Source organism: Amphiprion ocellaris, chromosome 12 (genome assembly GCF_022539595.1).
Source record: "Amphiprion ocellaris isolate individual 3 ecotype Okinawa chromosome 12, ASM2253959v1, whole genome shotgun sequence".
Taxonomy (NCBI): Eukaryota; Metazoa; Chordata; class Actinopteri; family Pomacentridae; genus Amphiprion; species Amphiprion ocellaris.
Window position 1 is genome coordinate 27,053,881 of NC_072777.1, and position 15,616 is coordinate 27,069,496.

General features: G+C 37.8%; 1 protein-coding gene across 2 annotated transcripts in view; it reads left to right on the forward strand.

Moving 5' to 3' along the window:
- Positions 1–15,616, forward strand: part of med23 (mediator complex subunit 23) — a 32,830-nt gene that overhangs the window by 6,749 nt on the left and 10,465 nt on the right. For both annotated transcript variants that reach the window (XM_023285034.3, XM_035955086.2), the window contains 9 exons: positions 6,535–6,741; positions 6,974–7,117; positions 8,718–8,863; positions 8,950–9,195; positions 9,276–9,418; positions 10,243–10,417; positions 11,109–11,272; positions 11,963–12,087; positions 12,190–12,395. In XM_023285034.3, coding sequence (XP_023140802.1) covers positions 6,535–6,741; positions 6,974–7,117; positions 8,718–8,863; positions 8,950–9,195; positions 9,276–9,418; positions 10,243–10,417; positions 11,109–11,272; positions 11,963–12,087; positions 12,190–12,395 — 1,556 coding nt within the window. The remainder of the gene's footprint in view (positions 1–6,534; positions 6,742–6,973; positions 7,118–8,717; positions 8,864–8,949; positions 9,196–9,275; positions 9,419–10,242; positions 10,418–11,108; positions 11,273–11,962; positions 12,088–12,189; positions 12,396–15,616) is intronic.

A 15,616-nucleotide genomic window follows, 5' to 3' on the forward strand; every position in this document is an offset into this window, starting at 1 on the left:
TGACCTACCAACTAACCAGCCCATTGGACGATTAGCTTTGTAGGCATGTCTTAGAAACGGGACAAAGACAAGAAAATGGAACAAATGAGAATGGCTACAGAGCTTGAGATGGACGCAGCAGGGCTCCATAGAGATATGATTAGTAGACAAACACAGATGTGGTTAAATATACATTGAACAGGTAGATAAAGTCTTGCAGATCGGAAACAGCAGGCAGTTTATGGATTATTAACCTCGTTTGTTTCCTTTCACATCAGTTTGCTTTGCATGATAGCTTATCTGTGGTTTTTCCGTAGCAGAATCACTACAGTCGCAATAAAAATGTATTAATTAAAGCCACAGATGGCCAAGAGTTTCTGTTAACCCACTGAACCCCAAGCAACAGTTTTGTAGGTGTTTTTGTTTTTTTTTTTTTGTTTGTTTTTTGCTGTTGCTGTTTTTTTCACTGCAGTATGACACAGTTATACTACCATAAATCATGGTAAAAGAAAGAATTTAAGTGAAATTGGTTCAACTCTTTATTTTTGCAACGATTTAAAAACTTAGATTTGACACATACAAGGTTTTTCCAAGTTTCCACAGTTGTTTCCAATGCTAGATGTGGGCTTCACAAACTGTAGATGTTTTTGTATTTGCATTTTAATAACAGCTACAAACGCAGTATTTTCCCACAATGTGCAACACATCAATTCTAGAAACCTACTCCAAAATGCTGAACATATCTTCAGTGCGTGTTCCCTGACACTGATGTTTTTTTTGGCACATTAATATTGATCACTGGTGAGTCAGTCATGGCTTCATAGTTGCCGCGAGGAGTGTAGATTTTTTTGTTTTTGACAGAACTGGGTTTGAGCAAACTGTTGCTTTTTTTTTTTTTTTTGCAAATTCTTAAAGGAGACTTGTAAAATAACACAAATTTGTTGAACTATCATAATTTAAATACAAACTTTGAATCATTATGTATAGCATTTCTCTGAATGTCTGCAGATGTTCCAAATACTGGAAAAACATAGAGACTCTGCATACTATAGAAATTTAAATTTTTACAGCCTCTACAGAACATCAGCTGTAGAAAGTTGTTTCACCATGATGAATGTATCTTCCAACAACTTGCACTGCTGTTTACTGTTTTTGAGCCATGCTGGATTTATTTTATTAATCCAGTCATTTTTATTTTCCTCTTACTCTTTATAAATAGTTTACATACTCATCTCCTCTCTGCTCTGTGTAAACACAGCCTGCAGTTCAGCCCAAAATTCTGAACATTTTGTAACCTGACTGTTGCTCACAGTTGAGTCATTCTTGGTTCTTTGGTTTTGCCGAGGAGGGCAGAATTTTTTGTCTCCTACAGAATCTGGTTAATGTAAATGTTTTGGGTTTTTTTTTCAATTTTGTAATTGAAACATGTAGAAATGAAGTTTTACAGTATTAAGCTCATATTTTGGTTATTTTTTTTTGCCATGGTTTTTATTTCTTTTTATTAATTTTTAAATTAAATTACTTTAAAATGCTGCTTTGGGGTTCAAAGGGTTAGCATTAATATTAAGTGTGTGTTTATCAGCCCATATTCTTGGCACTTAAAATGGAAATGTAAAACTGATTTAAATAATAAAGTAAAATATGCCAGGAATTATGAACTAGTTGCCACTAATGCTGAAAAACAGGAAGTCAGTTCAGGGTCTAAGCAGCTCATGAGTGCCTGCTGCTTAAATTTATAGCCTCTAATGTTTCTGCATCGTTGGATTTGCTTGCTACATTAATGATTAACTCGCCTTATTTGCTTATTTCTTCTGCATGTTTGCAAAACAGTGTTTGTTGATCAAGATTTTATTTTACAACCCTGGGTTGATTTATAAACTCAGAGTTTATTATCCAGACGGAAAAGAGCTGTGGGTTCTTTGGGTTACAGAAAACAGTGTGTTTAGTTCCAGCTGATCTTAAGTATTTCTAAACCCTGCTGTTGACATTTCAAGTCCTGCTGCTCTGCATGTGTGGATGTAGTCTGGTGTTTGCCTGTTGTTAGCAGGATCCTCCTGTGTCAGGTCGCCAATGCTTTCTGTTGTGCTGACCTGGGCAAAACTTCACTATATGGACTAAGTAGTGGTATTACTCTGGCCACTAATATGTTTAGGTTTTATCACATCCATAGCTTAGAATAGCTCTGCAAATGAAGTGAGTTGGAGCTATAGTTTGTGGTTTTCAGACAGTGATTAAACTGCAGAATCAGTCATATAGGACACTGTGCTTGACAATAAAATTCTTATTTTTTTAGGCAAATGAAACCCGGCTCTAATGGCCAAAAAATTATATATTTGTGTGGCGAAACAGTTTCATTGGTCGCATAGGTGCTCCAAACATTTTGTAGGTTCGTCTGTGTGTCACTTGATCTCAACTAAAGCTAAATCTGACAACAGAGCACCAGTTCCACTCATTTCAAACAAATTTTTGAGCTGCTGTGCTGCAGTAATTGATGGAGACTAGAGGCTTCCCTGTGCACAGCCAGCTAGCAACATCTACTGTTGCATGGGAGGCTTTTATAGGACATTTGTCAATTGTATCTTCAGAAAATAGTTGCAGTCTAAACTGCATCCACATCACCAGCCACCACAAGTAATTTTTTAGCCTGTGGAAGTGCTAAGATTGATGAAACTGCCAACATTATGCATTTATTGCAGCCAATGCATGGCTACAAACAGGGCTTTTGCTATCAAAGCATCAACATTCTGAATTTGAAAGTGAATTTCAGCGCCAGGCAGTGACAAACCAAAGCAGTGAAGAGTCAGAAATGCGACTAACATTTACCACTGCTTACAATATAACCAAACAAGAACTGACTAACTTTAAGTCACAGATTGTCCTGATGAAAAAGAACAAAACATTTATTTGCACTTGTATTCCTGTATATATGTAAGTGACCATTTACGTATTTAAAGTTTAAAATGTATTTGTCAGCATTAAAATAAGTCGTAAAAATGTTGCACCTATATGCAGTGCAAGCAGTGTATAAACTTAATGTAGAACCTTAACAACCTTAATATATGACACTGAACTCTTCACTGCAATGTCTTCTACTTTCACTTTAAACTAACTTATTGTGCTTAGTTGCTGCAGTACATCAGCAAACCTTATTCTAATGCAGCTTGTGCAATCCACTCAAAGTGATAAACACTTGTAATTTGTAATGGTCACACTCTGCTAACTCCATTCCTTTTTAAACTGGTTTATCAACCAAAAAAAACATCTTGTCTCTTCAGGTTCAAGATGAGATTATATTTTTTTCATTGAAAATGAACAAGATTAGCATGCAGAGGGCTTTAATTACCATTGAGAGCTTGAAAATGTATTCTAAAAAAGTTTTTGTTGTCATTTTTACTTATTTGATGGTTGTTTTGCTCAGGTTGGGTGATGAGTGTGGTCTGGTTGGCTGCAACTTCTGTCATGTGATGTTCAAAAAGTGCGATAAACAAAAAACACGGGTTATTTGAGGCTTTTTATTGGTTTGTCTCAGTTCGTACTTTGACGATTGTTAGAGATCTGGAACTCACATCCACAGATGACTGAAAAAAAAATGAAAATTTTCTCTTTTAGATAATGAACACAATAAAACGATGTTATGTGCGTCACCTAGTAGAGTTAATTTTTCTCAAAAGAGCTGTTGTTGCTGAAACAGTCTGAGAGAGGACCTGAGAAATCTTCAAATGTCAAATTAAAACCTTCCTCTTCAGCCTCATTTCTTATTTAATATGGTTTTTAGATATTTCTTCTTTCAATATTTTCATTCATTTTATTGTTTTTATTCTATTAAATTCTTTAATTCAGTTCAGTGTTTAAGTAATTCTAGATTAAAATACAAAGAAGAAAAAAACATTTCATTAAGTAGAATAAAGTTTAATGTGAAAAGTTTAAATTTTTATGCTTTGTTTTTTAAAATCAAATTTTATCTAATTTTTATGGTTTCATTTTCACATTTTGTATTTTTAATCTTTTCATCATTGCTTTATGTTTTACTTTGTGGTCATCAGTCATCTGTGAAGCACTTTGAACAGCACTCAGCTGTGTAAAAGGTGCGACACAGATGAAGTTTGATGAATTTATTGATTGATTTATAGATGGGCTGTGTAGATCGTAGTGCTTTATTGCATTTGCACAGTTTTTGTTTACTATTAACAGGTTACTGACTAGAATTATGCATTTATTCCAAAAACACAGGCGATAACCAGCATTAGTTGCACCTTTATTTGATTGTACCTGTCTGAATACACCCTAACTTCGCGTACCAGCTCTACAGAATTAAAAACAAAGTCAAAAATTGGCTGTTCATGCATAAACCGTTCTGCCTGATGAGGCTGCTACTGGTTGGGATGTTGGTAGGTGATAGATGAGGTTAAAACCAGCTGCTGATTCTGGTTTTATTGTTGGATTGAACTCGGTAAGCAGCTTTCTTCCAGAAGATATGCCTGTGGACCCTTCTCTCTTCTCCCTCTTTTTCTGTGTCTCTTTGTCGCCTTCTCTCTCCTTTTCTGTGAGCATGACGCTGTATTCGGGTGCAGCAGAAGAGAAGTTGTACTGAAGGCGAATACGTAAAAGTGTAATAAAGTGACCCACCGTCGACTTCACAGCTCCTCTTCTTCGCCCTCCCGATGCACCTCCTTCCCCAGACCTGTTAGTGTGCATGCTGGAATGAGTTGCACGGTTTGGTTTGCTGTTTAGTGCTGTGCTTTTGTACTTTACTGTGCTGTGTTGTGTTGTGCTGTGCTGTTCAACCCTTTGCTAAGAGACCTTTTACTCCGTCTGCTCTGTCAGTGGTGTGCGAATTTAAGTTTGGTTGTATGTGTATATAGTTTTAATTTTACAGTTTATAGGTCTTACAGGAATTAATTAAACACAAGTGAAGGTCATATGTTTGGAAATATTGTGCCTGTTTTTATGTAGTGATCAGTTGCTGATCGGGGCTTTAAAATACAGTTAACCTGCCTTCCTGTCACCTCCCTGTATCTCTCTCTTTAAGCTAACCTAACCCCACCTCCAGCCACGTTTCTGACTTGCTTCCTTCCCTCTCTAATCCCATATTTTATCAAACTCCCCTTTTTATACATGAGAGTCTCATCTTCTCTGCTTCAGGTATGGTACTCCTATGAGGTTCACAGATGTTGCATTTTTATGTCCTCCATGGTGTATAAAGGTGCACTCAAAAAGTTCCGAGATTGCACATCCTTGTCAAGATAATCTTCCGGTGCAGTGATACTCTGCTCACAGTGCTCCTGCAGTGTTTGTAATGCAGCTCTGCGTTGAAAGTTAAGGATAGTAAAGTGAGAAATTATTTAACTGCTTGTACTGAAACACATTGAGTCCAGTGCAGTCCTTCTCTATTCTTGGAGATTGCAGCTCTTCCAGTGTTAAACTGCTTCTCATGATCCTCCACGTGAAAGTTGGATTATCTTGCTGCTGAGTGGATGTTTGTTTGCTGCAGAGAAACCACAAATATGTAGCTGCCAGTGTTTACAAAAATGTGTAACACAGGTCTTAACAGCACAAAGTCATGCAGCATCCTGACTGTTAATAGTTGCTGTTGCATATATTTAATGCAGGTGAGCTTGTTGTGCACCTTATTATGCAGCTCAAATATGCTGCTGAAAATCAGGTACATTGTAAGACTTCTGCTGAGCTCAATTCTATTTATGTCAGCAGTGTTACAATATATTTGCATTAACAAAAGTTTGATGTAAGATTCTGCACAATTATCAGTATTTCTGTTGTTAAAGTCTCCAGAAAAAGGCTCTCTGCAAAGTAGGTCCAACATAACTAAAAGAGTCAAGCGGTTGCAGCTAATCTTTACATTTATTTCAAAAATGGGCATAAACAATCAACAACAGAAGATTGATTGGCTGGCCAAAATGAACAAAAATAAGCAAATCATCCCAGATCAATGCAGAAAGGGTTATGGTATTGTCTTTTCCAAAAACCAACAGAAATAAAGCTGCAAAACTGTAACCACCTGAGGAACAAAAGAGCTGCAGTGTTTGAACAGGATGCTAGTGAAATGCATTACTTTCTTACATATTCATCTGCATTTAATTTTGTTAATGTACCACTAATCAGCAGATAAATCTTGGGTCTAGAATATCACAGCTGCCCACAAAACACAAAAAGCTTCTTTTGCCATGTAAGTTAACTTAAAGGTCTTGAACTGTAGAAGATTTGACAGAAATCTTAGTGGCAGTTACGTGGACACTTCAGTTTCTAAAAATTTGACGAAGGGTATGATAAATGCTGGAATGAGTCTACAGTAAGTTGTACCAGATGACAGAGGCAGTAAGGAGATGCATGTTTTCTAACAGCTGCTGGAGCATCTATCAATATAACTCTGAATGTGAAGTAATTTTAAGATGTTTCTATTATTTTTTTTTTCCCTCCCTCTTTCTCTTTCCTTCCTTTTCCTCTCTGTCCTCGGACGTCTTTCCCTCCCTTTCCTCGGTTTAACCTCCTCTCCCACCGTTTTCTTCCCCCTGTAACACTCCCCTCCTGCCCTCCCAGCACAAGCAGCGCTGCCCGGTGCTGGAGGAGCAGCTGGTGGACCTGGTGGTTTACGCCATGGAGCGATCCGAGACCGAGGAGCACTTTGACGCCGACATCGGAGGAACCAGCCAGCTGCTGTGGCAGCATCTGTCCTCGCAGCTCATCTTCTTTGTGCTGTTTCAGTTCGCGAGCTTCCCTCACATGGTGCTGTCGCTACACCAGAAGGTAAGAGGGAAGAAAAACACTGAAATCTGTCACTTTTTACTTTGAATCCAGACAATTTAAGCAGATTGAGGGCAGCTCAGGAAGGAAATTTGCTATCGAAACAGACACATTTCTTGTTAAATACAGAGTTCACTTGTTTCTGAGTCATAGGGAACACAGGTAAAAGCTAAGTTAAGGCAACAACGTATTTTTAACTACTTGTCTTTTTCTTTGACTCATTCCTTCTCTTTAGCTTGCAGGCAGAGGTCTTATTAAAGGAAGGGATCATCTGATGTGGGTCCTGCTGCAGTTCATATCAGGAAGCATTCAGAAGAACGCCTTGGCCGACTTCCTACCAGTCATGAAGCTTTTCGACCTGCTTTACCCTGAAAAAGAGGTACAAGTCTGCCAAAAACATGATTCAGTCATCGTTAGGTGGCTTTATGCTGCAGGAACTTGCCCATGATTTTAACAAAACAAACATTAGTTATAAATATTAGTTTTCTGCAGTTTTGTGAACACAGAGGAAATAGAAGAATTAATTTTTCCCTATGTAATGCTAGCTTATACGGTGAAGTTTACGTTGTTGATGCTGGACAAGGACAAAAAAACCTTCAGCTTCTTGTCCACTGACTTTAACAAATCAGTCATGTGAACCCTACAACAGGTTTTTATTTTATTTTTGTTGTGTACCATGTGTTTTGCATTAAATATTTAATTTAGCATTTCAGCTAGCTATAATAAGGTCTGCTTTTTTAGTAGTAGTTGCAGCATTTGAATGTAGGGAGTAAATTCAACCAACAGTACTAGTGGTTAGAGCTGCACAATTCATTACAAATGAATCTTGATCATGATTCTGGCCTCTTGTAACTAAATAAACACAATTAACTTCAATGTTGATGTATTAAATGCTCTGCTACATCTCAAATCAAGCTAAACCGGTCAGCCAGCCAGCAGGGACCGATCCAGATGTTTCGGTTTCACTTTTGTGTTACGTCATGCATCTATGCAAAATGTCCTGGATGCTGTAGCTGCAGTCTGGAGTAGAAAAGTGAGATACAACAGAGAACAGATTAGTAAAATGAAATATCTGGAGCAGAAAATCAAAGGTTACTCCCTCGAAGTAGGTTAGCATTTGTTGTTTGGATGTAAGAACACAACATTTGCGTGCAGCAGTGCATGAGAGTTGTGTCTGTGCTGCAAGGCAAGCAATCAAGTTTATTTCTTTAACATCTTATCATGCATAGAGGTTTTTTGATGTGCTTTACAAGCCAAGTTCTAAGAATATAACTTAAAAGCTAAGTAAAATCCATTAAAATAATTAAAAACAGTACAGATAAGTTAAATAAAATGCACACAAATTTTATTGAATAAGTGCAACTAATTGACAAAAAGTCAGAAAAGCCACAAGTTAAGGTAAAAAAGTAGAAACGTAAAACAAAGTATGCAATAAAATCAAAAACACTGAATCAAAATTAAGGGAATTAAAGGGCTGACAAGTTTAATAAAGGTAAAGACCAGACTGTTTAAGTAGTTGGTTTTATTATAAGCAATAATAATAATATTTTAAGCTTCGTCTACACAGCTAACTTGCTCAACCAGCTAAAAAAAATAACACAAATTGCAACACAAACAAATGAAAGCCAAGAAAAACAAAGCCAACGTTACCTCACTTCTTCTTCTTCCTCACCCAGCGTCCACTCGGGTGTTCATGAGGGAGACGCTATACAATGAATTACTTAATTGCACAACAAAGTGAAAGCAGCTCTGTTTAGTTAAATTTTTTGTTAGAGTTTTATTTTTATTTTGCAGGTAGGAGATGAGCTGTGAGTAAGGACGAGTGTAATTGTGATGCAGAGATTTGTGCATTAGCAGGGATGAATCATCGCCATAAATAGTCTCAATATTTGTCAAAATAATTATCATTTTGGCTTCGTTTGAACTGTGAAGCTCTACCAGTTGTGTAAGGTAAGCCTTTGTTTTCTGTCCCTCTTCAGTGCATTCCAGTTCCTGACATCAACAAGCCCCAGTCGACTCATTCGTTTGCGATGACCTGCATCTGGATCCACCTGAACCGCAAAGCTCAGAACGACAACTCCAAGCTGCAGATCCCAATACCTCACTCCCTGAAGCTGCACCACGAGTAAGAACCTTTAACTTACTCATCAGAGTATGTAAATGCCACAAAACTCTCTAATTTTACACCAACATTCCTCTTTTTTTTTGCAGGTTTCTCCAGCAGTCTCTGCGTAACAAGACTCTGGGGATGTCCGACTATAAGATCGCGCTGCTGTGTAACGCCTACAGCACAAACTCCGAGTGCTTCACGCTGCCCATGGGCGTCTTAGTGGAAACCATCTACGGAAACGGAACCATGAAGATCAACCTGCCGGGAACCAGCTGCATCGCATCGGGATCGGTCACTCCGCTTCCCATGAACCTGCTGGACTCACTCACTGTGCATGCAAAGATGAGGTAGTGGAAAGATCACAGGCTTAGATGATTGGTTAAAAATAAAAGTTTTTTGAAATGCAGTAAACCATCTGTGTTTCTAGTCTGATCCACAGCATCGCCACTCGTGTGATCAAGTTGGCCCACGCTAAGTCCAGCATTGCTCTGGCTCCAGCTCTGGTAGAAACATACAGCCGGCTGCTGGTCTACATGGAAATAGAGTCTCTTGGCATCAAAGGATTCATCAGTGAGTGCAATTTAATTCACTAAAAATGTCCATTGTGTTGAAAATACAGATAAAAAAATAATCAAGAAAAACCAATAACAGATATTAGTTTTTTTGCAAAGTTTTAAACCAAATATGTAAATTACTCAGGTAATTTTACACCATAAATAACACTATTAACCCCAGGTCTTAACCCCCAGTATTTAAATTAGTCAGGTTAATTTGTAACAACAAATATATTCTTTTTCTTTATTAGAAAATGCTTTGATGCAATGACTGTTGTTTTAACTGTTCTATATAACAGTGGCACATAATTCTCATAAGACTGCAAACATCCCAGTCATTTATCTATAACTGCACAAGCCGTAAAAATAAATGAAAAGGGAGACTATAAAATAAAATGAAAGAATAATTACAACTTTCTGGATTGAGAACAGTTCTTGAAGACTTTCCTCCATTTTTCTCTCATTGATGCACCAAGTTGTGATTGTTTCTTCTTGTTTTTTCATTAATGTTGAGTAATTTTTGTAGGGTTTTAATCCATAATATGTACATTACTCAGGTAATTTCACACCATAAATAACACTGTTATGTCTTAACCCGAGTATTTAAATATATCAGCTATAATATTACTAAACAAATAAACAAATATAACACTGGACTGAATTGAATAATAGAGCCAAAAATGTCAGGATCAGTGTGACTAGCAATTAATACGTTGAAGCAGGGCCAGATAAAAGAATATACGAGAGAAAATACTGTTAGTCATTAAATAATTAATTACAGGATTTGTCTCTTTGAAACAGCAGAAACATGCTGAATAATAACTCTCTGTTCTGTTTTAGGCCAGCTGCTGCCCAACGTCTTTAAGTCTCACGCCTGGGGAATCCTCCACACGTTACTGGAGATGTTCAGCTACAGGATGCATCACATCCAGCCTCATTACAGAGTCCAGCTGCTGAGTCACCTGCACAGTCTGGCTGCTGTTCCTCAGACCAACCAGAACCAGCTGCATCTATGGTAACGTGACCACACAGTCTTGTTTGTATATCCTTTACATGCAACTCGTCCAAGAAAGCAGTGCAAAACAACATGGGTTGATCGTTTCTGAGGTGAATGCATCCACATTCACACAAATTATTTTTGATTCTTCTTCTTGTTTCTTTTGGTGTTAGATGCTGTTGCTCTATTGACACCCATTGGTTTGAATGCTGCATGCAGCACCTTTAAGTTAAATTAGAAAGCAGCACATTTTTAACATATTCCACACTTCTGGAACTGTACGACTGTTGTTACTCCACCAAGGAGTAATTATTCTGCCAAGGAGTAATAACAGTTGTGTTGTGTGATGATCGCTGTTGGTTTGTCTGTCTGTCTGTTTGTCTGTCTCACTGTTAGCAACATTACCGAAAAATGGATAAACTGATTTCTATGAAATTTTCAGGGAAGGTCAGAAATGACACAAGGGACCAATTTATTATATTTCGGCAGTGATCCAGCTTATAGTCTGGATCCACGAATTTGTTTTTAAAGATTTCATCTGTCAGAAATTATATGACTGAGAGGGCTTGATGGAGTGATGCGCTCTGAGTGCTTTTCTGGTTCTTATTGTGTTCACCTCCACTGAACAACACGGGAAAAAAAGCCTCAGAATCATCTTTCATCATCTGTCTGTTTTATTTTTTTAATGTTTTTCTGCCTCTTTCCTCAGTGTTGAGAGCACAGCTCTGCGGTTAATCACAGCTTTGGGGAGTTCAGAGGTTCAGCCTCAGTTCACCAGATTCCTCAATGACCCAAAGACGGTTCTGTCGGCTGAGTCCGAGGAGCTGAACCGAGCCCTGATCCTGACGCTGGCCAGGGCCACACATGTCACAGGTACCGCTAATTGTTTTAGATTATTATTTTTCTTTAAATCTTGGTTGTTATGTTGTTGTCTTTTGTGTTTTCTTCATGTTTCCAGGACATTTTATGTTTTATTTTGAGGTACTGCACAAGAAAAAGCTGATGGAAATGGAAAAATTTTAAAATAAAAGACAAAAAGTTTATATGCTCATTTGACTTGGTTTTTGACTTTATCTATAAAGTTAATGAGCTTTATGGGAGACGGAAACTTCCTTTTTGAATAAGATCTGAGGTAGCAACATTTAAGTCAGTTTTTCAGTTTCTTTTGCCGTCTGCCTTTGAAACATGACTGATAGAAGCTGACATTAAAGAATAAATACAACTTTTCTGATTGAGACAAATTCCTGAAAATTTTTCTGTCAAAGATGCACCAAGTTTTGTTTGTTTCTTCTTGCTTTTGCAGGTTTTGTAGGATTTTTTTTTAGCAAAGCAACCGGCTTCTTCTGACGACACAATGCAGCCTGGTTTATTCACTCCAAGTCATTTGATGGAAACAAGCCTAATTGACAATTATTTTTGCACAACATTTTAAAATTTAACTTTAAATTCATTGACAATTATATGAAAATGAAAAAATATATAATATGAAATATCAGTTAAAGTTTAGTTCACTTGTCTGTCCCTGATCTCTGTTAAATGGGGACCTGCTTTGTATCTGTTCAGATTTCTTCACAGGGTCCGACTCCATCCATGGAACTTGGTGTAAAGACATCCTGCAGACCATCATTAACTTCACGCCTCATAACTGGGCTTCACACACTCTGTCCTGCTTCCCCGCTCCATTACAGGTATGAATATGATGACTTTTCATGAACCAAATGCACAAATTATTAACCGTAATTTCAGTTTTATTCAAAATTAAAGTAATCAATCCCCTGTTTTTGCTTCAGGCGTTCTTCAAACAGAACAACGTGCCCCAGGAGTCCCGCTTCAACCTCAAGAAGAACGTGGAGGAGGAGTACAGGAAGTGGAAGTCGATGGCCAACGAGAATGACATCATCACGCACTTCTCCATGCAGGGTTCGCCACCGCTGTTCCTTTGTCTGCTGTGGAAGATGTTGCTGGAGACCGACCACATCAACCAGATCGGCTTCAGGTCTGCCGTCAAAAAAATTACCTTCTACACACAGTATAACAAGCAGACTATAGTGGAAAAAAATGAGGATATTTTGATCAAAGGCATGACTCCGAACTTCATCAATGTAAAGAATGTCAGTGACTTTAGACTTGACATTTGTAAAATATTTCAGCCTAAAAAATACATTAATTTGTTCTGTGAGGTTGTCTGAGTCACTCCTATAATCTGTGCAGGGGCTAAACTCCTCACTTACTGAACATGTGCTTATTAACAGACACTACAATTTACAGATGTTCCTAAACGCCTCACAGACTCTTCAGACAGGTGTAAGACCAAAAATTGTTGGAAAACAGCCAAATAAGATGTTCTGAAGTCATATTTTCCCAAGTTGGAACAGTGAGTTTATCTATATCGGCTGTTTTTAATGAGTGGAGCATTTTAAACATCAGTACTGCAGTCGATCGTGTTACTTTTAATTCTGTGAAGACAAAACTGGGATTGCCGTTAATATATTATTCATGTAATATTTTAGCCCCAGCACTGCGTTAGCCATCATGATTGAATGTAATGAGCTACTTTCTCTTCTTCACTGACTCAATTGTAATCCCTCTGCAGTTTTTATCATCTGCTATGTCAGAGTTGCACAGTTCCTTCTTCTTCAGCCTCCTCTGACTCCTCTTTTTAAAAAAATACTCAGGTATAGATTGTTTCACTAATGAGTTGTTTTAAGTGTCAGGCAGGGAGAGCCTTACTGAGCCAGTGAAGAACAAAAAAAGGAGTCTATTTTCAACCACAGTAGCTGCTCTTGATGGTCAGATGATCACCAGAAACAGCCTAATGATCATCATGTGTTTGCACAAATGTAAACATCTTAACTTGCACACTCTTTAAGTAAAGTTTCCATATGCAACCATTTTGGCAGCTGTCTGATGCCCTCAAATGAAATATTTAGACACAATATATGTACAAAAATGAGAAAAGAAAACTTTACAAACTTATCTGTTCAGATTTCTTCACAGGGTCCGACTCCATCCATGGAACTTGGTGTAAAGACATCCTGCAGACCATCATTAACTTCACGCCTCATAACTGGGCTTCACACACTCTGTCCTGCTTCCCCGCTCCATTACAGGTGTGAATATGATGACTTTTCATGAACCAAATGCACAAATTATTAACTGTAATTTCAGTTTTATTCAAAATTAAAGTAATCAATCCCCTGTTTTTGCTTCAGGCGTTCTTCAAACAGAACAACGTGCCCCAGGAGTCCCGCTTCAACCTCAAGAAGAACGTGGAGGAGGAGTACAGGAAGTGGAAGTCGATGGCCAACGAGAATGACATCATCACGCACTTCTCCATGCAGGGTTCGCCACCGCTGTTCCTTTGTCTGCTGTGGAAGATGTTGCTGGAGACCGACCACATCAACCAGATCGGCTTCAGGTCTGCCGTCAAAAAAATTACCTTCTACACACAGTATAACAAGCAGACTATAGTGGAAAAAAATGAGGATATTTTGATCAAAAGCATGACTCCAGACTAAATTTTCTAACTTTATCAATGTAAAGAATGTCAGTGACTTAAGACTTGACATTTGTAAAATATTTCAGCCTAAAAAATACATTAATTTGTTCTGTGAGGTTGTCTGAGTCACTCCTATAATCTGTGCAGGGGCTAAACTCCTCACTTACTGAACATGTGCTTATTAACAGACACTACAATTTACAGATGTTCCTAAACACCTCACAGACTCTTCAGACAGGTGTAAGACCAAAAATTGTTGGAAAACAGCCAAATAAGATGTTCTAAAGTCATATTTTCCCAAGTTGGAAAAGTGAGTTTATCTATATCGGCTGTTTTTAATGAGTGGAGCATTTTAAACATCAGTACTGCAGTCGATCGTGTTACTTTTAATTCTGTGAAGACAAAACTGGGATTGCTGTTAATATATTATTCATGTAATATTTTAGCCCTAGCACTGCGTTAGCCAACATGATTGAATGTAATGAGCTACTTTCTCTTCTTCACTGACTCAATTGTAATCCCTCTGCAGTTTTTATCATCAGCTATGTCAGAGTTGCACAGTTCCTTCTTCTTCAGCCTCCTCTGACTCCTCTTTTTAAAAAATACTCAGGTATAGATTGTTTCACTAATGGGTTGTTTTAAGTGTCAGGCAGGGAGAGCCTTACTGAGCCAGTGAAGAACAAAAAAAAGGAGTCTATTTTCAACCACAGTAGCTGCTCTTGATGGTCAGATGATCACCAGAAACAGCCTAATGATCATCATGTGTTTGCACAAATGTAAGCATCTTAACTTGCACACTCTTTAAGTAAAGTTTCCATATGCAACCATTTTGGCAGCTGTCTGATGCCCTCAAATGAAATACTTAGACACAATATATGTACAAAAATGAGAAAAGAAAACTTTACAAACTAACTTAAATAAATTACAAATGCAAAACCCAAATCGAAGACATGGCTCCAGAAAAAAATGACTTCTGGTGCATCTGAAATGAGTGCAGACACCTAGAAGTGATCATCGTCCAGCAATTATCACTTTGTTAATATACGCATACAGCTGTTTTTGTCTGCATTAAAGTGTCAAATATACACAACTTGACATTCATCAGTAGTGGTAGCAAAGGTGTAAAACTTAACGCAACATCTGCATTTCCTTTTGGACCAAAGTTTCTATGAATGTCGCAAAATACAGCGTATTTTCTTCAGGAATATTTTCAGTTTTTAAGCCAAGAGTTGCAAAACAAACACTGTATACTTCCGTCTAAATGAGCTGTGCATTTATTTAGACATATCTGCACAGGTTCTTCTTCACCGAGGTTGTCTGGTGCTTATTAAAGTTTCAGGTCAAAGGCTGGCGGCGAGTCAGGCAGCATCCATCCATCCATTATCTATACACCGCACTAAATTCTGCAAACACCACAAATTAAAGTTATCCTGCTGTTGTCAGAGTTATCCAAGCATAGATGCACAGACTGACAGCACACGAGTCCTGTTTTAATCACCATGTTACACCATTTTGCAGAGTGAATAGACTAACCATGCAATGAACTCAGCACGAGTTCCTCGCAATTAAATTCTGACATTTATATTAGTCAGATTTCAACTAAGGATGAAAGGTCTGCTTTTGCGGCCCTGTAGAACCGAGCCTGGCTTTGGAGCATATGACTTCTTTATATTTTCATTTTTACACTAATTCCTGCGAATGCCACTGAGTTTATTTTG